Raw genomic sequence first — 25,612 nt, forward strand, 5'->3', positions numbered from 1 at the left:
CAGTTCCAGCAGGACTTCTATGGGATCAAAGAGAGAGCACACTCAAGGGAGTGATTAAAAGCTTCTTCCACTTCCCCCAACGTGGTTATCGCCACCCTGCTACCACCAAAATACATTCCCCTTGCCACCATACTGCGGGTGAACCCAAGCATTTCCCGGGACTGTGACTCAAATCCTAATGTCTACCTGGCCCACCACTCCACCCTGGACTTGAACAGCCTTTACGACCAGGTCCACCTCTACAAGGCAGCAATCCCAACTTTTGCCAGGACCCTGAAGGATGTCACCCTCAACCGCAGCCTCAGCACCTCACACAGGAGCAACAGAGCAACGAACACCTCACCCAGACCAGTTAGACACCCTCCCAGACCTGCAAGACCCCCTCCCGAAGGACCTGCACCGAGAGAACCCACGCCAAGAGGACCTACACCCAGACCACAGCTTCACCAGCCACACCCAAACCAGCTGAGACCACCCCAAACAAACCCTGGCCACACCCTATATAGGCCCCCCCAGATCAGACCTATGCCCCTTCTGCCCCCCCATGCCCACCGCCCCTGCAGCAAGGACCTCAACATGACACCCGCACATACAGTTGAAGTCAGAAGTTTACATACACCTTAGCCAAATACATTTTAACTCAGTTTTTCACAATTCCTGAAATTTAATCCTAGTAAACTTCCCGGTCTTAGGTCAGTTAGGATCACCACTTTATTTTAAGAATGTGAAATGTCAGAATAATAGTAGAGAGAATGATTTATTTCAGCTTTTATTTCTTTCATCACATTCCCAGTGGGTCAGAAGTTTACATACACTCAATTAGTACTTGGTAGCATTGCCTTTCAATTGTTTAACTTGGGTCAAACGTTTCAGGTAGCCTTGCACAAGCTTCCCACAATAAGTTGGGTGAATTTTGGCCCATTCCTCCTGACAGAGCTGGTGTAACTGAGTCAGGTATGTAGGCCTTGCTTGCACATGCTTTTTCAGTTCTGCCCACAAATGTTCTATAGGATTGAGGTCAGGGCTTTGTGATGGCCACTCCAATACCTTGACTTTGTTGTCCTTAAGCCATTTTGCCACAAATTTGGAAGTATGCTTGGGGTCATTGTGCATTTGGAAGACCCATTTGCGACCAAGCTTTAACTTCCTGACTGATGTCTTGAGACGTTGCTTCAATATATCCACATAATTTTCCTTCCTCATGATGCCATGTATTTTGTGAAGTGCACCAGTCCCTCCTGCAGCAAAGCACCCGCACAACATGATAATGCCAACCCCGTGCTTCACGGTTGGGATAGTGTTCTTCGGCTTGCAAGCAGTCCCCTTTTTCCTCCAAACATAACGATGGTCCTTATGGCCAAACAGTTCTATTTTTGTTTCATATGACCAGAGGACATTTCTCCAAAAAGTACGATATTTGTCCCCATGTGCAGTTGCAAACCGTAGTCTGGCTTTTTTATGGTGGTTTTGGAGCTGTGGCTTCTTCCTTGCTGAGCGGCCTTTCAGGTTATGTCTATATAGGACTGGTTTTACTGCGAATATAGATACTTTTGTACCTGTTTCCTCCAGCATCTTCACAAGGTCCTTTGCTGCTGTTCTGGTATTGATTTGCACTTTTCGCACCAAAGTACGTTAATCTCTAGGAGACAGAACGCGTCTCCTTCCTGAGCGGTATGACGGCTGCGTGGTCCCATGGTGTTTATACTTGCGTACTATTGTTTGTACAGATGAACGTGGTACCTTCAGGCATTTGGAAATTGCTCCCAAGGATGAACCAGACTTGTGGAGGTGTACTGTTTTTTTCTGAGGTCTTGGCTGATTTCTTTTGATTTTCCCATGATGTCAAGCAAAGAGGCACTGAGTTTGAAGGTAGGCCTTGAAATACATCCACAGGTATACCTCCAATTGACTCAAATGATATCAATTAGCTTCTAAAGCCATGACATCATTTTCTGGAATTTTCCAAGCTGTTTAAAGGCACAGTCAACTTAGTGTATGTAAACTTCTGACCCACTGGAATTGTGCTACAGGGAATTATAAGTGAAATAATCTGTCTGTAAACAATTGTTGGAAAAATTACTTGTGTCATGCACAAAGTAGATGTCCTAACAGACTTGCCAAAACTATAGTTTGTTAACAAGAATATTGTGGAGTGGTTGAAAAATGAGTTTTAATAACTCCAACCTAAGTGTATGTAAACTTCCGACTTCAACTATATGCCCAGGCCGTGAGCAGAGCAACAGGCCCAACCCCCACTAATGCACCACCCCCAAGCCATCCTGCAAACAAAGAGGTATTTTACAGATGCTCAACATGCTCTGCTCACACCTACTGTAATGGTCCGGGCCTAAACCACACGAAAACAACACTAGACACTATGGAACACAAAGCTTTTACTATCTCATCCTGGAATACACAAGGTCTGAGGTAATCTGCCTTTGGCCTAAAGAGCAAAAAACCCAGACTTCAAAGATATTGGAAATACAGATATTGTCATCTTACAAGAAAAATAGTATAGAGGAGACGGACCCACTGGTTGCCCTCTAGGTTACAGAGAGTTGGTAGTCCCCATCCACCAAATTACCAGGTTTGAAACCGGGAAGAGACTCAGGGGGTATGCTAATTTGGTATAGAGCAGACCTAACCCACTCTATTAAATTAGTCAAAACAGGAACATTTTCCATCTGGCTAGAAATGAATAAGGAAATGATCTCAACAGAGAAAAATGTCCTCATGTGTGCTACCTATATCCCCCCAATAAAATACCGATACTTTAACGATGACAGCTTCTCCATTCTAGAGGGGGAGATCAACCATTTCCAGGCCAAGGGACATGTACTAGTCCGTGGCCACCTAAATGCCAGAACTGGACAAGAACCTGACACTCTCAGCACACAGGGGAACAAACACCTACCTGGAGGTGACAGTATTCCCTCCCAAATATGTCCCCCTAGACACAACTATGACAAAACAACCAACAAAAATGGGTCACAACTCCTGCACCTCTGTCGCACGCTGGGTCTGTACATAGTCAATGGTAGGCTTCGAGGAGACTCCTATGGTAGGTACACCTACAGCTCATCCCTTGGCAGTAGTACTGTAGATGACTTTATCACTGACCTCAACCCAGAGTCTCTCAGATCGTTCACAGTCAGCCCACTAACACCCCTATCAGATCACAGCAAAATCACTGTCTACCTGAACAGAGCAATACTCAAATCATGAGGCATCAAAGCCAAAGGAACTGCACAATATTAAGAAATGCTATAGATGGAAGGAAAGTAGTGTAGAAACCTACCAAAAAACTATTAGGCAACAACAAATTCAATCGCTTTTAGACAACTTCCTGGACAAAACATTTCACTGTAATAGTGAAGGTGTAAACTTGGCAGTAGAAAGCCTAAACAGTATATTTGACCTTTCAGCTTCCATATCAAATCAAAAAAATTCAAGCAGACAACCTAAGAAAATGAACAACAATGACAAATAGATTGATGAAGAACACAAAAACCTAAGAAAGAAATTGAGAAAACTATCCAACCAAAAACATGGAGACCCAGAAAACCTGAGTCTACGCCATCACTATGGTAAATCACTAAAACAATACAGAAATACACTATGGAAAAAGAAGGAACAGCACGTCAGAAATCAGCTCAATGTAATTGAAGAATCCATAGACTCTAACCACTTCTGGGAAAATTGGAACACACTAAACAAACAACAACACGAAGAGCTATCTATCCAAAACAGAGATGTGTGGATAAACCACTTCTCCAATCTTTTTGGCTCTATAACAGAGAACAAACAGAAAAAACATAAATGATCAATCACAAATCTTAGAATCAGCTATTAAAGACTACCAGGACCCACTGGATTCTCCAATTACATTGAATGAACTACAGGACAAAATACAAACCCTCCAACCCAAAAAGGCCTGTGGTGTTGATGGTATCCTCAATGAAATGATAAAATATACAGACCACAAATTCCAATTGGCTATACTTAAACTCTTTAACATCATCCTCAGCTCTGGCATCTTCCCCAATATTTGGAACCAAGGACTGATGACCCCAATCCACAAAAGTGGAGACAAATTTGACCACAATAACTACCGTGGGATATGCATCAACAGCAACCTTGGGAAAATCCTCTGCATTATCATTAACAGCAGACTTGTACATTTCCTCAGTGAAAACAATGTACTGAGCAAATGTCAAATTGGCTTTTTACCAAATTACCGTACGTATTCACCCTGCACACCCTAATTGACAAACAAACAAACAAACAAACCAAAGTCAAAGTCTTCTCATGCTTTGTTGACTTCAAAAAAGCTTTTGACTCAATTTGGCATGAGGGTCTGCTATACAAATTGATGGAAAGTGGTGTTGGGGGAAAAACATACGACATTATGAAATCCATGTACACAAACAACAAGTGTGCAGTGAAATTAGCAAAAAACACACACATTTCTTTCCACAGGGGTTTGGGGTGAGACAGGGATGCAGCTTAAACCCCACCCTCTTCAACATATATATACACTACTCAAAAAAATAAAGGGAACACTAAAATAACACATCCGTCTCTCACAGTTGAAGTGTACCTATGATAAAAATTACAGACCTCTACATGCTTTGTAAGTAGGAAAACCTGCAAAATCGGCAGTGTATCAAATACTTGTTCTCCCCAATGTATATATAAACAAATTGGCAAGGGCACTAGAACAGTCTGCAGCACCCAGCCTCACCCTACTAGAATCTGAAATCAAATGTCATCTGTTTGCTGATGATCTGGTGCTTCTGTCCCCAACCAAGGAGGGCCTACAGCAGCACCTAGACCTTCCGCACAGATTCTGTCAGACGTTGGCCCTGACAGTAAATCTCAGTAAGACAAAAATAATGGTGTTCCAAGAAAGGTCCAGTTGCGAGGACCACAAATACAAATTCCATCTAGACACCGTTGCCCTAGAGCACACAAAAAACGATCTGAGAAAGAAGGCAAGAAGGGCCTTCTATGCCATCAAAAGGAACATAAAATTTGACATACCAATTAGGATCTGGTTAAAAATACTTGAATCAGTTATAGAACCCATTGCTCTTTATGTTTGTGAGGTCTGGGGTCCGCTCACCAACCAAGAATTTACAAAATGGGACAAACACCTAATTGAGACTCTGCATGCAGAATTCTGCAAAAATATCCTCTGTGTACAACGTAAAACACCAAATAATGCATGCAGAACAGAATTAGGCCGATACCCGCTAATAATCAAAAGCCGTTAAATTCTACAACCACCTAAAAGGAAGCGATTCCCAAACCTTCCATAACAAAGCCATCACTTACAGAGAGATTAACCTGGAGAAGAGTCCCCTAAGCAAGCTGGTCCTGGGGCTCTGTTCACAAACACAAAGAGAGCCCCAGGACAGCAACACAATTAGACCCAACCATATCATGAGAAAACAAAAATATAATTACTTGACACATTGGAAAGAATTAACAAAAAAAACAGAGCAAACTAGAATGCTATTTGGCCCTAAACAGAGAGTACACAGTGGCAGAACACCTGACCGCTGTGACTGACCCAAAACTGAAGAAAGCTTTGACTATGTACAGACTCAGTGAGCATAGCCTTGCCATTGAGAAAGGTCACCGTAGGCAGACCTGGCTCTCAAGAGCAGACAGGCTATGTGCACACTGCCCACAGAATTAGGTGGAAACTGAGCTGCACTTCCTAACCTCCTGCCAAATGTATGACCACATTAGAGACACATATTTCCCTCAGATTACACAGACCCACAAAGAATTAGAAAACAAATCCAATTTTGATAAACTCCCATATCGGTTAGGTGAAATACCACAGTGTGCAATCACAGCAGCAAGATTTGTGACCTGTTGCCACAAGAAAAGGGCAACCAGTGAAGAACAGAAACCATTGTAAATACAACCCATCTTTATGTTTATTTATTTTCCCTTTTGTACTTTAACTATTTGCACATTGTTACAACACTGTATATAGACATAATATGACATTTGAAATCTCTTTATTATTTTGGAACTTGCGTGAGTGTAATGGTTACTTTTAACTTTTTATTGTTTATTTCACTTTTGTTTATCCATTTCACTTGTTTTGGCAATGTAAACATATGTTTCCCATGCCAATAAAGCCCCTTGAATTGAATTGAGAGAGAGAGAGAGATAGAGATAGAGCGACAGAGAGAGCGAGAGAGAGACAGAGAGAGGGACAGAGAGAGAGAGAGAGAAATGGGTAATGTCAAACAGGATGGGGAGTGAGGATAAGGTCTGTGACAACAACACAGTCAGAAGACTGTATAAAAATACAAACAAAGCAACAGAAAGAAATAGCACGGCAACGATGGACGGGCCTTACCTGGGACATGGTTCTCACTCAGGCCGAAGGCGGAGATGACGTTCTTGCTGACCTCGTCCTGGTTCTTCAGGGGGTCGAAGGCCAACATGCTGGCCGCACTGACTGGGACTGGGGCCTGCTTCACCGCTGCCACCGACCTCCCCTCACGCACATCCACTGAGTCTGGAGGAGAGAGGGAGTGGATGGGAGGGGGAGGGAGGGAGGGAGGAGAAGGGCGAGAGAGACGCGTGTCAACACACCCATATACACACAATCACAAAAAATACAAATATGCAAATAAGCAGAACGTTCCATTATCGTTTATCATCAACTCATTGCATAGGTGGGGCTTATCCCGGGTTAGGGGCATAAACACGCAAAAGGAAACACTTCTGTCCTCTGCGCCTTGGAAAAAACTAATCCATCTGTTGCTGTCGCCACAAGCCAGCTAGGTAACAACATTGATGCAAGGCATGCTGTGAAAACGCCCCTGACGTGGAATGTGATTGGTCCACTGGATTAGAACCAATGGATGGTTTTGGAAAGAGGGATGTTTTGGAAGGAGGACAAACCACCTTTTTCAGGGCTAATTAGTGAAGTTACAGAGAGGGTTTATGAACTAATAAAAACACCCAGACTGTATCTGTGTGTACTTCATAAAGTTATAGAACAATATTAAAGTTATAGAAGAAATATGCGAGACGTGTGCATGTCTGTATATAATAAAATTATTTAAAACACACTTCACACTCGCAAACAGATAGAGGTAGATGGGTGTGGGTATGAGTACGTACCCCTGTCTGGTGCGGAGACAGCCAGGCCAGGTTCTGAGGGGGACTCCAGACTTTCCAAGAGACCGTTGACTTTGTTCCTGAGCTCAATGAGCTCCCTACGCAGGTACTTCACCTGACTGGACTCCAGAGGTCTCGGCTGACCATTCACTGTGGGGGGGGTGAGAAGAGAGAGGAGAGAAACAGATGACCACATTAGAGATGCATACACTGAACAAAAATCCCTGAAATTTATTATATGCACAAAAACATTATTTATCTTACATTTTGTGCACAAATTTGTTTATATCCCTGTTAGTGAGCATTTCTTCTTTGCCAAGACAATCCATCCACCTGACAGGTGTGACATATCAAGAAGCTGATTAAACAACATGATCATTACACAGGTGCACCTTGTGCTGGGGACAATAAAAGGCCACTCTAAAATGTATTTATTTTATTTTATTTATTTATTTAACCTTTATTTAACCAGTTAAGCCAGTTGAGAACAAGTTCTCATTTACAACTGCGACCTGGCCAAGATAAAGCAAATCAGTGCGATAACAACAACAACAACAACACAGAGTTACATATGGAATAAACAAAACATACAGTCAAAAACACAATAGAAAATCTATATACAGTGTGTGCAAATGTAGTAAGTTATGGAGGTTAGGCAATAAATACGCCATAGTGCAAAATAATTACAATTTAGTATTAACACTGGAGTGATAGATGTGCAGAAGATGATGTGCAAATAGAGATACTGGGGTGCAAATGAGCTAAATAAATAACAATATGTGTGCAGTGATCGGTGATCGGTAAACTGCTCTGACAACTGATGCTTAAAGTTAGTGAGGGAGATAAGAGTCTCCATCTACAGAGATTTTTGCAGTTCGTTCCAGTCATTGGCAGCAGAGAACTAGAAGGAAAGAGAGCCAAAGGAGGTGTTGGCTTTGGGGAGGACCAGTGAGATATACAGTGGGGAAAAAAAAGTATTTAGTCAGCCACCAATTGTGCAAGTTCTCCCACTTAAAAAGATGAGAGAGGCCTGTAATTTTCATCATAGGTACACGTCAACTATGACAGACAAATTGAGATTTTTTTTCTCCAGAAAATCACATTGTAGGATTTTTAATGAATTTATTAAAAATTGTTATATACCCTTTGTTGGCTGGATTTTTTTTCTCATTTTGTCTGTCATAGTTGACGTGTACCTATGATGAAAATTACAGGCCTCTCTCATCTTTTTAAGTGGGAGAACTTGCACAATTGGTGGCTGACTAAATACTTTTTTTCCCCACTGTACCTGCTGGAGCGCATACTACGGGTGGGTGTTGCTATGGTGACCAATGAGCTAAGATAAGGCAGGGATTTGCCTAGCAGTGATTTATAGATGACCTGGAGCCAGTGGGTTTGGCGACTAATATGTAGTGAGGGCCAGCCAACGAGAGTGTACAGGTCACAATGGTGGGTAGTATATGGGGCTTTGGTGACAAAACGGATGGCACTATGATAGACTACATCCAATTTGCTGAGTAGAGTGTTGGAGGCTATTTTGTAAATGACATTGCCAAAGTCAAGGATCGGTAGGATAGTCAGTTTTACGAGGGCATGTTTGGCAGCATGAGTGAAGGAGGCTTTGTTGCGAAATAGGAAGCTGAGTCTAGATTTAACTTTGGATTGGAGATGCTTAATGTGAGTCTGGAAGGAGAGTTTACGGTCTAACCAGACACCTAGGTATTTGTAGTTGTCCACATATTCTAAGTCAGACCCGCCGGGAGTAGTGATTCTAGTCGGGCGGGCGGGTGCAAGCAGCGTTCGATTGAAGAGCATGCATTTAGTTTTACTAGCGTTTAAGAGCAGTTGGAGGCTATGGAAGGAGTGTTGTATGGCATTGAAGCTCTTTTGGAGGTTTGTTAACAATGAAGGGCCAGATGTATACAAAATGGTGTCGTCTGCGTAGAGGTGGATCTGAGAGTCACCAGCAGCAAGAACGACATCATTGATATAAAATGTGCAGTTTTGTCACACAACACAATGCCACAAAATGTATCAAGTTTTGAGGGAGTGTGCAATTGGCATGCTGACTGCAGAAATGTCGACCAGAGCTGTTGCCAGATAATTGAATGTTCATTTCTCTACCATAAGCCGACCTCCAACGTTGTTTTAGAGAATTTGGCAGTACGTCCAAACGGCCTCACAACCGCAGACCACGTGTAACCTTGCCAGCCCAGGACCTCCACATCCTGCTTCTTCACCTGCTGGATCGTCTGAGAACAGCCACCCGGACAGCTAAAAAAATGAAACTGTGGGTTTGCAGAACTGAAGAATTTCTGCACACACTGTCTGAAACTGTCTCAGGGAAGCTCATCTGCATGCTTGTTGTCCTCACCAGGGTCTTAACCTGACTGCAGTTCGGCGTCGTAACTGACTTCAGTGAGCAAATGCTCACCTTCGATGGCCACTGGCACACTGGAGAAGTGTGCTCTTCACGGATGAATACCGGTTTCAACTGTACCGAGCAGAGTGGTTTGCTGATGTCAACGTTGTGAACAGAGTGCCTCATGGTGGCGGTGGGGTTAGGGTATGGGCAGGCATAAGTTACACACAATGAACATAATTTTATCGATGGCAATTTGAATGCACAAAGATACCGTGACGAGATCCTGAGTCCCATTGTCGTGACATTCATCTGCCGCCATCACCTCATGTTTCAGCATGGTAATGCACGGCCCCATGTCGCAAGGATCTGTACACAATTCCTGGAAGCTGAAAATGTCCCAGTTCTTGGCCATGGCCTGCATACTCACCAGACATGTCCCCCATTGAGCATGTTTGGGATGCTCTGGATTGACGTGTACGACAGCGTGTTCCAGTTCCCGCCAATATCCAGCAACTTCGCACAGCCATTTAAGAGGAGTGGGACATCATTCCACAGGTAATAATCAACAGCCTGATCAACTTTATGCAAAGGAGATGTGTCGCGCTGCATGAGGCAAATGGTGGTCACTGACTAGTTTTCTGATCCACGCCCCTACCTATTTTTTTTAAGGTATCTGTGACCAACAGATGCATATCTGTATTCCTAGTCATGTGAAATCCATATATTAGGGCCTAATGAATTTAATCAAAGAGGCATGGAGAGGCAGCCTTGAGTTATTATGCCCCCAGCTTCTGGAATAGTCTGCCAGAGAACCTGATGGGGCTGAAACTGTGGACATTTTTTAAAGAGATCTTAAAACACACCTTTTTAGCTTTGCTTTTCCTCAGGGTGCTTTTTAGTCATTCAGTTCTTATTGTTTTGTTTTTTATCTTGTTGTGTAATAAATATTTCATAGTTTTTCATAGTTTTTTCCTGTGAAGCACATTGTGTTGCATTCCATGTCTGAAATGTGCTGTATAAATAAAGCTTGATTCTGTATAAATAAAACTTGATTTGATTTAAATTGACTGACTTCCTTATATGAACTGTAACTCAGTAAAATCATTGCATGTTGCGTTTACATTTTTGTTCAGTGTATTTCCCACAGATCACACAGACCCACAAAGAATTTGAAAACAAATCAAACATTGATAAACTCCCCTATATGTTAGGCGAAATACCACAGTATGCAATCACAGCAGCAAGATTTGTGGCACGTTGCCATTGAATTGAATTGAGAGAGAGAGAGCAAGAGAGACACACACAGCAAGAGAAAGCGAGAGAACGTGAGAGAAAGAGAAAGCGAGAGAACGCGAGAGAGAAAGAAAGCGAGAGAGGGGGAGAGAAAGCGAGAGAGGGAGAGAGAAAGCGAGAGAAGAGAGAGCAGAGAGAGAGAGAGAAAGAAAGAGAGAGGGGTTATTGGGGGAAGAGTGAGAAGAAGAAAGAGTGTGAGACTAAATCAACATCATTACATTTAAAATACGTAGCGCTATGGAACTTCAATATGTGGGAGAGGGAGGTGAGGGTGAGGACCAATTCTACAAGCCATCTGTCTCCATCCACACTGCAGCACCCCAGAGCCATAGGATACAGTGATCTCTCCCAGACAGTCCTCCTGATCACTGTAACAGATGAGTCCTAAACTCTGTACAGAGATGTACATTTATTTTGGTCCTGCGTGAGTTAACAGTCTGTAGGGCCTATTGGCACAGTCCATTCCAGACTAGAAGAAAACCAGGTGAAACCAGACTGGTTGGTGGTGCCCAGACCAAATCAAACGAGTTAGGAGCAGAGCAGCTGGCTTGTTCAGGGTAAGTAGGATTAGCAGACCGTGATGTTCAGCTAAGGAGCCAGGAACAACATGGCACCCGAACAAACCAACAATCATTATTACTATTAGTCTCACCCCTCTCTCTCACAACGCTTTCCCTTTAAAATCACAAACACACTATACCATCTACATATGTCATTGTCTTTAGTAAACACATCATTTTTGTTACACAAACACACTTTTGCAGTCCAATAAATCAGCATCCCTGTAGGTGTGTTTGGAGAGGAAGGGGGAGGGGTATTCCGAGAATTCCCAGCGTGGTTGGAAGCACAGATTCCCAGTGTGGGAGATGTCTGTAAGCTGGCCAGTGAGGAATCCTATAGTTTGGACACACCAACCCTCTGCAACATCCACACACTCAATCTCTCACATAACTGTCCATGTATTCGGTTATTTAGGTGTGTGTTTATGCCGTGCACCTGTCCTGTTAGTGGTGGGTCATAAGGGGTTAGACCGTAGCCGGACAGACAGACGGAAGGAAAGACAGACAGACACTAGGGCAGTTTCCTGGACATGGCGCCCCAGACACCTGCAGGCTCATAGAGGAGTAGTAGTTCCCTGGTACCACCACCAAAACACAGGGTCAGAGGTCAAACCACACAGCACAGTCATGTCACCATGAAATACCACCACTACATAGGGTCAGATGTCAAACCACACAGCACAGAAAAATATGGATTCATGTCACCATGAAATACCAGCACTATACAGCTGTTAGATAAACTATCTGTAATATATAGTTGAAGTGTTCTTAGGAAAGCCCCTAAATTAACTACTCTGATCTTGGCATGAGGTCAGATGTGGTTCAACAGGTTAGAACAGACACAGGTCAAGGTCAATGAGCGTGGGTTGAATGCCAAATTACTGGGAAGTACTAGATTATTCAAGAGGTGAAATAGTTGTTTTCCATAGAGGAGAGGAACCAGGAAAGACAACGGGCAGCAAGCAGTGATACAGGTATATACTGTATGGCCATTAGCCATTATACAAGGTAGGAGAAATAAACTAAAGCTATTATGCTTGACACAGAGTGATGAACAGTGCTAACAGTGGCTACAGTGACGTAGGAGTCCAGCGCTGCTGCTCACTGGGTCTGGAAATGCTGATAGTGCTGTGTGTGTGGGTTAGAGAATGAATGAGACATTGTGAGTGTGTGTACAGCGCACTCGGAAAGTATTCAGACCCCTTCCCTTTTTCCACATTTTGTTACGTTACAGCCTTATTCTAAAATGGATTAAATAAAACATTTTCCTCAGAAATCTACACACGATACCCCAAAATGACAAAGCGAAAACAGGTTTTTAGAATTTTGTAAAAATTCATTAGAAATAAAAAACAGAAATACCTTATTTACATAAGTATTCAGACCCTTTGCTATGAGACTCTAAATTGAGATCAGGTGCATCCTGTTTACATTGATCATCCTTGAGATGTTTCCACAACTTGATTGGAGTCCAGCTGTGGTAAATTCAATTGATTGGACATGATTTGGAAAGGCACACACCTGTCTATATAAGGTCCCACAGTTGACAGTGCATGTCAGAGCAAAAATCAAGCCATGAGGTCATAGGAATTGTCCGTAGAGCTCCGAGACAGGATTGTGTCGAGGCACAGATCTGGGGAAGGGTACCAGAAAATGTCTGCAGCATTGAAGGTCCCCAAAAACACAGCGACCTCCATCATTCTTAAATGGAAGAAGTTTGGAACCACCAAGACTCGTCCTAGAGCTGGCCGCCCGGCAAAACTGAGCAATCGGGGGAGAAGGGCCTTCCAAGATGGCGTAGTAGTGCAGTTCTGTTTTTGTCGTGTGTCTGTAAATAGCCTGTAAATACCCTGCTTTTTTGTATTTTTCGTACATATTTCCCTATCAGACTTTTCATCCTTCTACAAAATATACTTTCCTGCAACCCGCCTCACTCAATGTGGAACGGATTCTATTATTGACTTACCTTTTATCTAGAATCTCCAGTTGAAACTAGCTAGCCAGCTAACTAGCTACTTGCTATTAGCCACAGTTAGCGGTATTTCACCCAGAACATTGGATTTTTTTTTCTGCGGGATTAATTTAATCACTGGACATTAATCACCGGATATTCGGCCAGTCTGCACAGCGCGTTATCGACCCAGAACATATCAGTTTTTCTGCCGGAATCACTGAATCACTGGACCTTTAACTCCGGATTCATCGCTACCAGCTAGCTGCAACAAAATGGACGCTGTGGTCTGGCTAATCATCCTGAGCTAGGCCCATCTCCGGCTATCTACCTCTCTGTCAACCGGACGGGACCACCTAGTGTTGACACGGAGCCCCGCCGATCCTACACGACTGGTCTGCCGACGAAATCGTCTGATGTGGTTACGACGTCGACCACGAAGATTCCATCTGCTAGCCCCGGCCCGCTAGCACACGCTAGCCGTGGCCTCTTACTCGCTAGTGCTTTAGCAGCCTCCGAACTATCCTATTGCTGTTCACCGGACCTTATGATAACTCAGCTATACAGCTGATGTCTGCTGGACTGTTCCTTTTTACGGTACTACATCCTGTTTATGTTTAGCCTCAGCCCAAACATGGTTAGCTTATTGTTGTTTCGGTTATTTCTAATTGTACTATTTCACTGTAGATCCCCCAGCCCAGCTAAACCTGCCTTAGATAGCTCCTTTGTCCCACCCCCCATACACGCGGAGACCGACTCAATTGATGCCTCCAGTGATGCTATCTCTTTCATTGTTACCCAACGCTTAGGTTTACCTCCACTTTACTCATATCCTTCCATATCCTTGTCTGTACATAATGCCCTGAATCTTTTCTACAACACCCGGAAATCTGCCCCCTTTATTCTATGTACCCAACGCACTAGAAGACCAGTTCTTAAAGCCTTTAGCCGTATCCTTATTCTAGTCCTCCTCTGTTCCTCTGGTGACGTAAAGGCTAACCCAGGCCCTGCAGCCCTCAGTATCACTCCTACTCCCCAGGCGCTATCATTTGCTGACTTCTGTAATCGCAAAAGTCTTGGTTTCTTGCACATAAATATCAGAAGTCTACTTCCTAAGTTTGAGTTATTCACTGCATTAGCACACTCCGCCAACCCTGATGTTCTAGCAGGGTCTGAATCCTGGCTCAGGAAGGCCACCAAAAATTCTGAAATTTCCATCCCCAACTATAACATTTTCCGTCTAGATAGAACTGCCAAAGGGGGTGGAGTTGCAATCTACTGTAGAGATAGCCTGCAGAGCTCTATCATACTATCCAGGTCTGTGCCCAAACAGTTTGAGCTTCTACTTCTAAAAATCCACCTTTCCAGAAATAAGTCTCTCACTGTTGCCGCTTGCTACAGACCCCCTCAGCCCCCAGCTGTGCCCTGGACACCATATGTGAATTGATTGCCCCCATTTATCCTCAGAGTTCGTACTGCTTGGTGACCTAAATTGGGATATGCTTAATCCCCCAGCCATCCTACAATCCAAACTAGATGCCCTCAACCTCACGCAAATTATCAACGAACCTACCAGGTACAACCCTAAATCCGTAAACATGGGTACCCTCATAGATATCATCCTGACTAACATACCCTCTAAATACACCTCAGCTGTCTTCAACCAGGATCTCAGCGATCACTGCCTTATTGCCTGCGTCCGTAACGGGTCCGCGGTCAAACGACCACCCCTCATCACTGTCAAACGCTCCCTAAAACACTTTAGCGAGCAGGCCTTCCTAATTGACCTGGCCCAGGTATCCTGGATGGATATAGATCTCATTCCGTCAGTAGAGAATGCCTGGTTGTTCCTTAAAAGTAATTTCCTCTCAATCTTAAATAAACATGCCCCATTAAAAAAATACAGAACTAAGAACCGATATAGCCCCTGGTTCTCCTCAGACTTGACTGCCCTTGACCAGCACAAAAACATCCTGTGGCGTACTGCATTAGCATCAAATAGCCCCCTCGATATGCAACTTTTCAGGGAAGTTAGGAACCAATATACACAAGCAGTCAGGAAAGCAAAGGCTAACTTTTTCAAACAGAAATTTTCATCCTGTAGCACTAACTCCAAAAAGTTTTGGGACACTGTAAAGTCCATGGAGAATAAGAGCACTTCCTCCCAGCTGCCCACTGCACTGAGGCTAGGAAACACTATCACCACCGATAAATCTACAATAATCGAGAATTTCAACAAGCATTTTGCTACAGCTGGCCATGCTTTCCATCTGGCTACCACTACCCCGGCCACCAACTCTGCACCCTCCGCTGCAACTTGCCCATGCCCCCCCGCTTCTCCTTCACACAAATTCAGACAGCTGATGTTTTGAAAGCGCTGCAAAATCTGGACCCCTACAAATCAGCTGGGCTAGACAATCTGGACCCTTTCTTTCTAAAACTAGCCGCCGAAATTGTCGCAACCCCTATTACTAGTCTGTTCAACCTCTCTTTCATAACGTCTGAGATCCCCAGAGATTGGAAAGCTGCCGCGGTCATCCCCCTCTTCAAAGGGGGTGACACTCTAGATCCAAACTGCTACAGACCTATATCCATCCTGCCCTGCCTTTCGAAAGTATTTGAAAGCCAAGTTAACAAACAGATCACCGACCATTTCGAATACCACCGTACCTTCTCCGCTATGCAATCCGGTTTCCGAGCTGGTCATGGGTGCACTTCAGCCACGCTCAAGGTCCTAAAGCGATATTATAACCGCGATTGATAATAGACAGTACTGTGCAGCCGTCTTCATCGACCTGGCCAAGGCTTTCGACTCTGTCAACCACCGCATTCTTATTGGCAGACTAAATAGCCTTGGTTTCTCAAATGACTGCCTCGCCTGGTTCACCAACTACTTCTCAGATAGAGTTCAGTGTGTCAAATCGGAGGGCCTGTTGTCTGGACCTATGGCAGTCTCTATGGGGGTGCCACAGGGTTCAATTCTTGGGCCGACACTTTTCTCCGTGTATATCAATGATGTCGCTCTTGCTGCTGGTGACTCTCAGATCCACCTCTACGCAGACGACACCATTTTGTATACATCTGGCCCTTCATTGGACACTGTGTTAACAAACCTCCAAACGAGCTTCAATGCCATACAACACTCCTTCAGTAGCCTCCAACTGCTCTTAAACACTAGTAAAACTAAATGCATGCTTTTCAATCGAACGCTGCTGGCACCCGCCCACCCGACTAGAATCACCACTCTCGACGGGTCTGACCTAGAGTATGTGGACAACTACAAATACCTAGGTGTCTGGTTAGACTGTAAACTCTCCTTCCAGACTCACATAAAGAATCTCCAATCCAAAGTTAAATCTAGAATCGGCTTCCCTATTTCGCAACAAAGCCTCCTTCACTCATGCTGCCAAACATGCCCTCGTAAAACTGACTATCCTACCGATCCTTGACTTCGGCGATGTCATTTACAAAATAGCCTCCAACACTCTACTCAGCAAATTGGATGTAGTCTATCAAAGTGCCATCCGTTTTGTCTCCAAAGCCCCATACACTACCCACCACTGTGACCTGTACGCTCTTGTTGGCTGGTCCTCACTACATGTTCGTCGTCAAACCCACTGGCTCCAGGCCATCTATAAATCACTGCTAGGCAAATCCCCGCATAGCTTAGCTCATTGGTCACCATAGCAGCACCCACCCGTAGTCTGCGCTCCAGCAGGTATATCTCACTGGTCATTCCCAAAGCCAACACCTCCTTTGGCCGCCATTCCTTCCAGTTCTCTGCTGCCAATGACTGGAACTAATTGCAAAAATCTCTGAAGCTGGAGACTTATCTCCCTCACTAACGTTAAGCATCAGTTGTCAGAGCACCTTACCGATCACTGCACCTGTACACAGCCCATCTGAAATTAGCCCACCCAACTACCTCATCCCTATATTGTTATTTATTTTGCTCTTTTGCACCCCAGTATCTCTATTTGCACATAATCTCTTGCACATCTAGCATTCCAGTGTTAATACTATTGTAATTATTTTGCACTATAGCCTATTTATTGCCTTACCTCCATAACTTGCTACATTTGCACACACTGTATATATATTTTCTGTTGTATTTTTGACTTTATGTTTTTTACCCCATATGTAACTCTGTGTTGTTTTTATTGCAATGCTTTGCTTTATCTTGGCCAGGTCGCAGTTGTAAATGAGAACCTGTTCTCAACTGGCTTACCTGGTTAAATAAAGGTGAAATAAAAAAAATAAAAAAAGTCAGGGAGGTGACCAAGAACCCGATGGTCACTCTGACAGAGCTCTAGAGTTCTTCTGTGGAGATAGCAGAACCTTCCAGAAGGACAACTATCTTTGCAGCACTCCACCAATCAGGCCTTTATGGTAGTGGCCAGACGGAAGCCACTCCTCAGTAAAAGGCACATGACAGCCCGCTTGGAGTTTGCCAAAAGGCACATAAAGACTCTCAGACCACGAGAAACAAGATTCTCTGGTCTGAGGAAACCATGAATGAACTCTTTGGCCTGAATGCCAAGCATCACGTCTGGAGGAAACCTGGCACCAGCATCATGCTGTGGGGATGTTTTTCAGCGGCAGGGACTGGGAGACTAGTCAGGATCGAGGCAAAGATGAACGGAGCAAAGTACAGAGAGATCCTTGATGAAAACCTGCTCCAGAGCGCTCAGGACCTCAGATTGGGGCGAAGGTTCACCTTCCAACAGGACAACGACCCTAAGCACACAGCCAAGACAACCCAGGAGTGGCTTCGGGACAAGTCTCTGAATGTCCTCGAGTGGCCCAGCAAGAGCCTGGACTTGAACCCGATCGAACATCTCTGGAGAGACCTGTTTTTGTATTTTTAAAGGCACTCAGTGCGGCTTTAAACGTACTCTTGAAAGTTGAAATAGTAGAATGCACAAGGTGCAATTACGGAATTGGGTAGTGTATCATCATTTTGTCTTGTACCTTATAGAGCTATTTATAACTTGTCAGAAATGTCCAGATCAACTAGCCCGTCAACAATTTTATTTTTTGTGTGTTTTTTAGCCCATAGATATTGTTGTAAATTTTTTGTCACTCAAATATGACATGAATACACATTAGACATGGCAAAATGTATAGAATTGCAAGAAAATGTGCTTTAAAACGGCAAAATACTCATTGCACCCTATGGCAAAATGTGTAGAAATGCAGGAAATAAGCTTTAAACCTGCAGAATTCTCTCCACCAACAAGAGGGGTGTGAACAGTTCGGGATGTTCCCTAATGCTGGAAGGGGGGCCAGAGTGAAAACGTTTGGGAACCATGTATCAGCTCAATGAGTCCCAGGCTGCTCCATAGAGGCCAGACAGGCTGCTCCATAGAGGCCAGACAGGCTGCTCCATAGAGGCCAGACAGGCTGCTCCATAGAGGCCAGACAGGCTGCTCCATAGAGGCCAGACAGGCTGCTCCATAGAGGCCAGACAGGCTGCTCCATAGAGGCCAGACAGGCTGCTCCATAGAGGCCAGACAGGCTGCTCCATAGAGGCCAGACAGGCTGCTCCATAGAGGCCAGACAGGCTGCTCCATAGAGGCCAGACAGGCTGCTCCATAGAGGCCATACAGGCTGCTCCATAGAGGCCATACAGGCTGCTCCATAGAGGCCATACAGGCTGCTCCATAGAGGCCAGACAGGCTGCTCCATAGAGGCCATACAGGCTGCTCCATAGAGGCCATACAGGCTGCAGACAGGCTGCCATAGCACAACACAGTTCACCCCTCATGTGAGCCTCGTCTCTGGAAGGACATAGGTGCTAAATCACCCCACAGAAACATCACAGGGCCAATGTGGTGCAGAGGGCTGAATGGGCGAGGGAGTGAGAAAGAGAAGAGAGAGTATATGGGCACAGAGGTAGAGGTAGAGTATAGAGGCACAGAGGTAGAGGTAGAGTATAGAGGCACAGAGGTAGAGTATAGAGGCACAGAGGTAGAGGTAGAGTATAGAGGCACAGAGGTAGAGGTAGAGTATAGAGGCACATAAGAGAGGTAGAGTATAGAGGCACAGAGGTAGAGGTAGAGTATAGAGGCACAGAGGTAGAGGTAGAGTATGGCCCATCAATGGGTACCAAAAAGAGCAGGGGCATGAGCAGCCCCACAGTACTCTGGTTTGACACAGAAACCATATGACATTAAGACTGTGGCTCTGGCTAGAAGTAGTGCACTCAATGAGGAACAGGGTGTAATTTGAGATGTGACCCAACACTCATCTCCTGGACCACGACTAGTACAGACAGAGATGAGCACTGTCCTACACTACAGGAAGTCCAACAAATGAAGCTCAGTTGAAATGCATGATGGGAGGATTTCATTATAGAGGATAGAGCTTTGGACACATGGTATATGATATCAATGAGACTGTAGCATATGACATACGAGGGTATAGGCAGAGAAATAATCTCCTATAGAGTGGAAATCCTTCGGAATTCCACTAGCCTTAAGGGCATTCTACAGACAGAATTCCAGATTCCTGTGTGAGCAGAGACCCAGCGGGTCAGAAGAAGACCCTCTATGGAGACACGGACCGTCGGGATGAATCCTACTCGTCCCTCCTGCTACCAATCCCTGCACACGTCTGGGAATATCAGCTCCATGTGAGGTCACGGCCGCGCCACGTGCTCCGGGCCTCGGCACTAAAGTCTTGGGATGGAGTCAAATATCCCCAAAACATTTATTGTCTTGTCTTTCATTCTGTCTTTGTTTATTTTCTGCCGCATCCTCTCTAATAATAGCAGGAATAGTTCAGGGCCGCTGCGATGTAATTGGGAACAGCACAGGAAATGACATAATGGGGCCTGATGGCATTGGAGATGAAAGAGGGAGACGGGTGTGTGTAAACAGTAACGCATATCAGACATTCCAGCACTGTGAAACAAAGGCGGATCCATAACACATGGCCAGAGTACAATACTGTGACATGAACACACACACTACAGTGTGGGGACAGGGCTGTGGCTGGCACTGGCCGTAGAGCATTATGATGATTAGGCCTAAACCAGTAAATCCAGTATCAATAGTAACCTAACACTCCCTATGACCTACAGAATGTTCTGTTAAACAAAAGTCCTCGCCATCCTTTGCAGAGCACACTCTTAAAACTCTCTGAAAAGGGGTTGACAACATGGAGCCTGAGATGGAGCTTAACTCCTGAGGGACGTGAAAAGTATGACAGAAATGATAATAATTCACAAGTATAGTTTGGTGCCTCTACTACCCAACCAGCATACGAACATTGCCTTTGGGACGATCCCGGCAGGACAGAATGATAGAAAGTGTCAAGGGGTACGAAGAAGGAGTTCTATGTAGAGGTCTTCTCGGATCCAAAAACGGAGATCCGAACCGAAATGGATCCATTAAATTCCTACCCGACCAACAGGATCCAGTATTTATTTTGGAAAATCAATATCCGATCCGATTCAGATATGAGGTGGACCAGATCCGACACAAAACATGTCCGACCTGAGAGAGAATTGGATCCAAATTGGGTCAGGTCTGTATCCAATTCAAATGGATCCCCCAAATAAATAAATAAATAGCTTTATTGCCACGCAAGGTGGTTTTATTTGGCCACACAAGTTTTCTGAACAAAACAAATATATATTTTTTTCTTTTAGAATTTTCATTGTTGGACATAAGACTGTAGAAACACCAGGAAATCAGCTCCAAGTGATTTTAATTTTGGAAATCTGTTCAAGTATTTCCACGCTTAAAGAGACACATGATCATATACAAATGTAAGCAAGGTTTGAAATTATTATGGTTTTAGTCAACTATTATCTCTGTTTGGGCTTCTTGCAATCAATTTGCAGTCTACAAATTATTTTAAATGATGTTCCGGACCCCCGACCATCTGCGGCTGAATCTAGTTGACGATCCCTGGTCTAGAGGTCAGTATCCCACTATTACAATGCTATAATTGGATTTAGAATACTTTTAGGTTTTCAAAGATTTGTTCATGTTGTTTCTGTTGACCTAATTATTTTAGATTAGAGGATTTTATGTGGTGATTTTAGGACGCTAGCGAGTGTTGTGTGTTAGACATATTTTGGTAGGCTATTTCTATAACTCAGGTCTAACTCATATAATAGCCTAATATTTGTTGTTCTAAATGAAATGTAGATATATCCTTTAGGCCTAGAGAATCAGCCTATATAGCCTGAGATTGGTTTGGATACGGGTTTGATAGAAAAGTCATCCACAACACGGCTGTGTAGTCCTACAGTCCGGAGAGTTAATACATTAATAAATCATAATTGAAGAGAGAAGTTATCCATGCATTACACAATCAATAACATCGTCAGCCTTCCACATTAGGATATACAATATTTCTGCAGATAAGCCTATGGCAATCTGTCTACCGCACACGCATACACAAACAACACGAGCAGATCCACTTGGTTGAAAAATGTTATTTATTAAAGACTAAGCTATATGGAATTGTTTTAAGAAGGTCATACCAAGGATAATTTAGCTATTTGATTTTGAATTTTAAAATATATAAAAAGTATTTGATGAAAAACCATTTTTGGCCTTACTGCTATTAGCCCTTACGCATTGAATAACAACATTCACTACATGGAACAACATATAGTCCCAAAAACAATCTAAAGGAAGTTTGTTCAGAAGTCCTATATTCATATCATATATCTATATCCTATGTCCTATATCTGAGAGATATACAGTGGGGGAAAAAAGTATTTAGTCAGCCACCAATTGTGCAAGTTCTCCCACTTAAAAAGATGAGAGAGGCCTGTAATTTTCATCATAGGTACACGTCAACTATGACAGACAAAATGAGATTTTTTTTTCCAGAAAATCACATTGTAGGATTTTTAATGAATTTATTTGCAAATTATGGTGGAAAATAAGTATTTGGTCAATAACAAAAGTTTCTCAATACTTTGTTATATACCCTTTGTTGGCAATGACACAGGTCAAACGTAAGTCTTCACATGGTTTTCACACACTGTTGCTGGTATTTTGGCCCATTCCTCCATGCAGATCTCCTCTAGAGCAGTGATGTTTTGGGGCTGTCGCTGGGCAACACAGACTTTCAACTCCCTCCAAAGATTTTCTATGGGGTTGAGATCTGGAGACTGGCTAGGCCACTCCAGGACCTTGAAATGCTTCTTACGAAGCCACTCCTTCGTTGCCCGGGCTGTGTGTTTGGGATCATTGTCATGCTGAAAGACCCAGCCACGTTTCATCTTCAATGCCCTTGCGGATGGAAGGAGGTTTTCACTCAAAATCCCACGATACATGGCTCCATTCATTCTTTCCTTTAAACGGATCAGTCGTCCTGGTCCCTTTGCAGAAAAACAGCCCCAAAGCATGATGTTTTCACCCCCATGCTTCACAGGAGGTATGGTGTTCTTTGGATGCAACTCAGCATTCTTTGTCCTCCAAACACGACGAGTTTGAGTTTTTACCAAAAAGTTCTATTTTGGTTTCATCTGACATTCTCCCAATCCTCTTCTGGATCATCCAAATGCACTCTAGCAAACTTCAGACGGGCCTGGACATGTACTGGCTTAAGCAGGGGGACACGTCTGGCACTGCAGGATTTGAGTCCCTGGCGGCGTAGTGTGTTACTGATGGTAGGCTTTGTTACTTTGGTCCCAGCTCTCTGCAGGTCATTCACTAGGTCCCCCCGTGTGGTTCTGGGATTTTTGCTCACCGTTCTTGTGATCATTTTGACCCCACGGGGTGAGATCTTGCGTGGAGCCCCAGATCGAGATTATCAGTGGTCTTGTATGTCCTCCATTTCCTAATAATTGCTCCCACAGTTGATTTCTTCAAACCAAGCTGCTTACCTATTGCAGATTCAGTCTTCCCAGCCTGGTGCAGGTCTACAATTTTGTTTCTGGTGTCCTTTGACAGCTCTTTGGTCTTGGCCATAGTGGAGTTTGGAGTGTGACTGTTTGAGGTTGTGGACAGGTGTCTTTTATACTGATAACAAGTTCAAACAGGTGCCATTTATACAGGTAACGAGTGGAGGACAGAGGAGCCTCTTAAAGAAGAAGTTACAGGTCTGTGAGAGCCAGAAATTGTGCTTGTTTGTAGGTGACCAAATACTTATTTTCCACCATAATTTGCAAATAAATTCATAAAAAATCCTACAATGTGATTTTCTGGAGAAAAAAAAATCTAAATTTGTCTGTCATAGTTGACGTGTACCTATGATGAAAATTACAGGCCTCTCTCATCTTTTTAAGTGGGAGAACTTGCACAATTAGTGGCTGACTAAATACTTTTTTCCCCCACTGTAAGAAAGATCAGGAAACATCTTTTTTAACATGTATTTAACCCCTTATTTTTGGCACTAAACAGTCTCCATACATACTTCCATTCATTTTTTCAACTGGTACCGGGAGACCGTCAGGTGAGTCTTGTGATGTCTGTGGGCATCCTAGAGCCACCTTTCTACAGAGGGTCATATTAGTGTGTAGCCCAAACTGTTCGGACGCTACAGACAGAAGTTGGCATATCGGCTGTCCAGACTTCAGATGAGTCCATCGTGTTCGTGAGAGTCTCATCTTTCCATAGAGGGGTCATAATAGTTTGTAGGCTAAACCGTTCGGACGCTACAGACGATTTTGTGAGAAGACTGATTTTCAGGATGTCTCATGGTCTGAAAAACACCACTCTAGATCCGTTCACCGCAGATGCGGAAGTGCAACGTTAGCAGATGTGGTGGATTCAGACGCATTCCAATGCAGATCTCTCTAGCTTAAACGGACAGATGTTTATGCAGATTTTATTATTATGCAGACATCGACTGCAGGGGATTTGAAACAAAGAGAATACCTAAATAAAATTCTAAAAAGCCTACTAAATAGGCCAAGCTTAAACAAATAAAGTAGACACCCTAAATAAACTAGTAAATTGAATAAATAAAACAATGCAATTAAATAGCTCAGGTCTTGACAATATGGGCAACCTTTTTCCCCCTTCGTATCCACAATGTGTATAAATGAGGCGACTACAGATGATTCGCCTGTCAGTTCTTCGTCCCTGTATGGTCTTCCATTCAGTTTCTTCTTCACATTAGCAAAGAATGACTGACTCAATGTTTAAGAAACTCCGTTTATATAGTTTAGGGGCTATCACTCTTTTCTGCTGTGTCCTCCTCCTCTCTCACAACAAGTAGTCAATTTTAACCCACATCACATAAGTGCCTTGTTTTAATGGACTCCTGAGTGGCGCAGTGGTCTAAGGCACTGCATCGCAGTGCTAACTGTGCTACTAGAGATCCTGGTTCGAATCCAGGCTCTGTCGCAGCCGGCCGCGACCGGGAGACTCATGGGCGGCGCACAATTGGCCCAGCGTCGTCCAGGGTCGGGGAGGGAATGGCCGGCAGGGATGTAGCTCAGTTGATAGAGCATGGCGTTTGCAACGCTAGGGTTGTGGGTTCGATTCCCACGGGGGGCCAGTATAAAAAAAATATATATATATATATGTATTCACTAACTGTAAGTCGCTCTGGATAAGAGCGTCTGCTAAATGACTAAAAATGTAAAAATGTAAATGTAATAAAGCAAATCTGCCGTTTTGTCACAAATTGATAGACACATTTGATTTGATGAAAGGGGACCCACTGACAGTCATTTAGGCCTAAGACAAAATGTAAAATGTATGACATTTGCATTTATGTTGTTTAGGAGCTAAACTCTTCAAATATAATTTGGGATCCGGTCGGTATTTCATATATTTTCACACAGATCCGAGGCCACCGAGCGGGATCCGACCCGGGATCCGTGAAGACCTCAGGTTCAATGTCAAAATATGAGACTAGACTGCCTCCCAGTGGCATGTTCCTGTACATGAACCTTAAAACTATTGTAGAGAGGGGGCTGATGGAATGGAACAGTCAGAATGAGTATTCAAGAGGATACAAAGGATAGAAGTTCTATATAGTACAGTACAATAACAAAGACTAGAAAAACAGAATGAGCCTACTTTAATATCCTATGGGGAAAATCAAGTTGTTTTGATTATTCCAGGATGGGTGTGCTTGACACAGCAGCAGTAAGGCCTATTGTAAAAAAGGAAGGGATGGTTATGTATGTGTATGATAATATCTTACCGAACAGAGTGAGTTTGAGTATCCTACTGCACTGGATGGCAAAAGAGAGATCCGAGCTGTCGAAAATAGTAACGAGGTCATCGTCTGCAGGAAGAGAAGAGAGCAGGGAACATAATTTAGAACCCAAATCAGAATGAGGCCACGTTCAAATACTTTCACAATTAA

At 43.7% G+C, this 25,612-nt stretch overlaps 1 protein-coding gene across 3 annotated transcripts in view; it reads right to left on the minus strand.

Annotated features, from left to right (window-relative positions):
• The window catches only part of LOC121536515 (protein TFG-like), a 57,923-nt gene that overhangs the window by 19,736 nt on the left and 12,575 nt on the right, over window positions 1-25,612 (minus strand). For all 3 annotated transcript variants that reach the window (XM_045206712.1, XM_045206711.1, XM_045206710.1), the window contains exons 3-5: window positions 25,448-25,531; window positions 7,156-7,302; window positions 6,383-6,544 (exon numbers count right to left, since the gene is read on the minus strand). In XM_045206712.1, coding sequence (XP_045062647.1) covers window positions 6,383-6,544; window positions 7,156-7,302; window positions 25,448-25,531 — 393 coding nt within the window. The remainder of the gene's footprint in view (window positions 1-6,382; window positions 6,545-7,155; window positions 7,303-25,447; window positions 25,532-25,612) is intronic.

The sequence above is a fragment of the Coregonus clupeaformis genome, chromosome 23 (assembly GCF_020615455.1).
Source record: "Coregonus clupeaformis isolate EN_2021a chromosome 23, ASM2061545v1, whole genome shotgun sequence".
NCBI classification, from domain to species: Eukaryota; Metazoa; Chordata; class Actinopteri; order Salmoniformes; family Salmonidae; genus Coregonus; species Coregonus clupeaformis.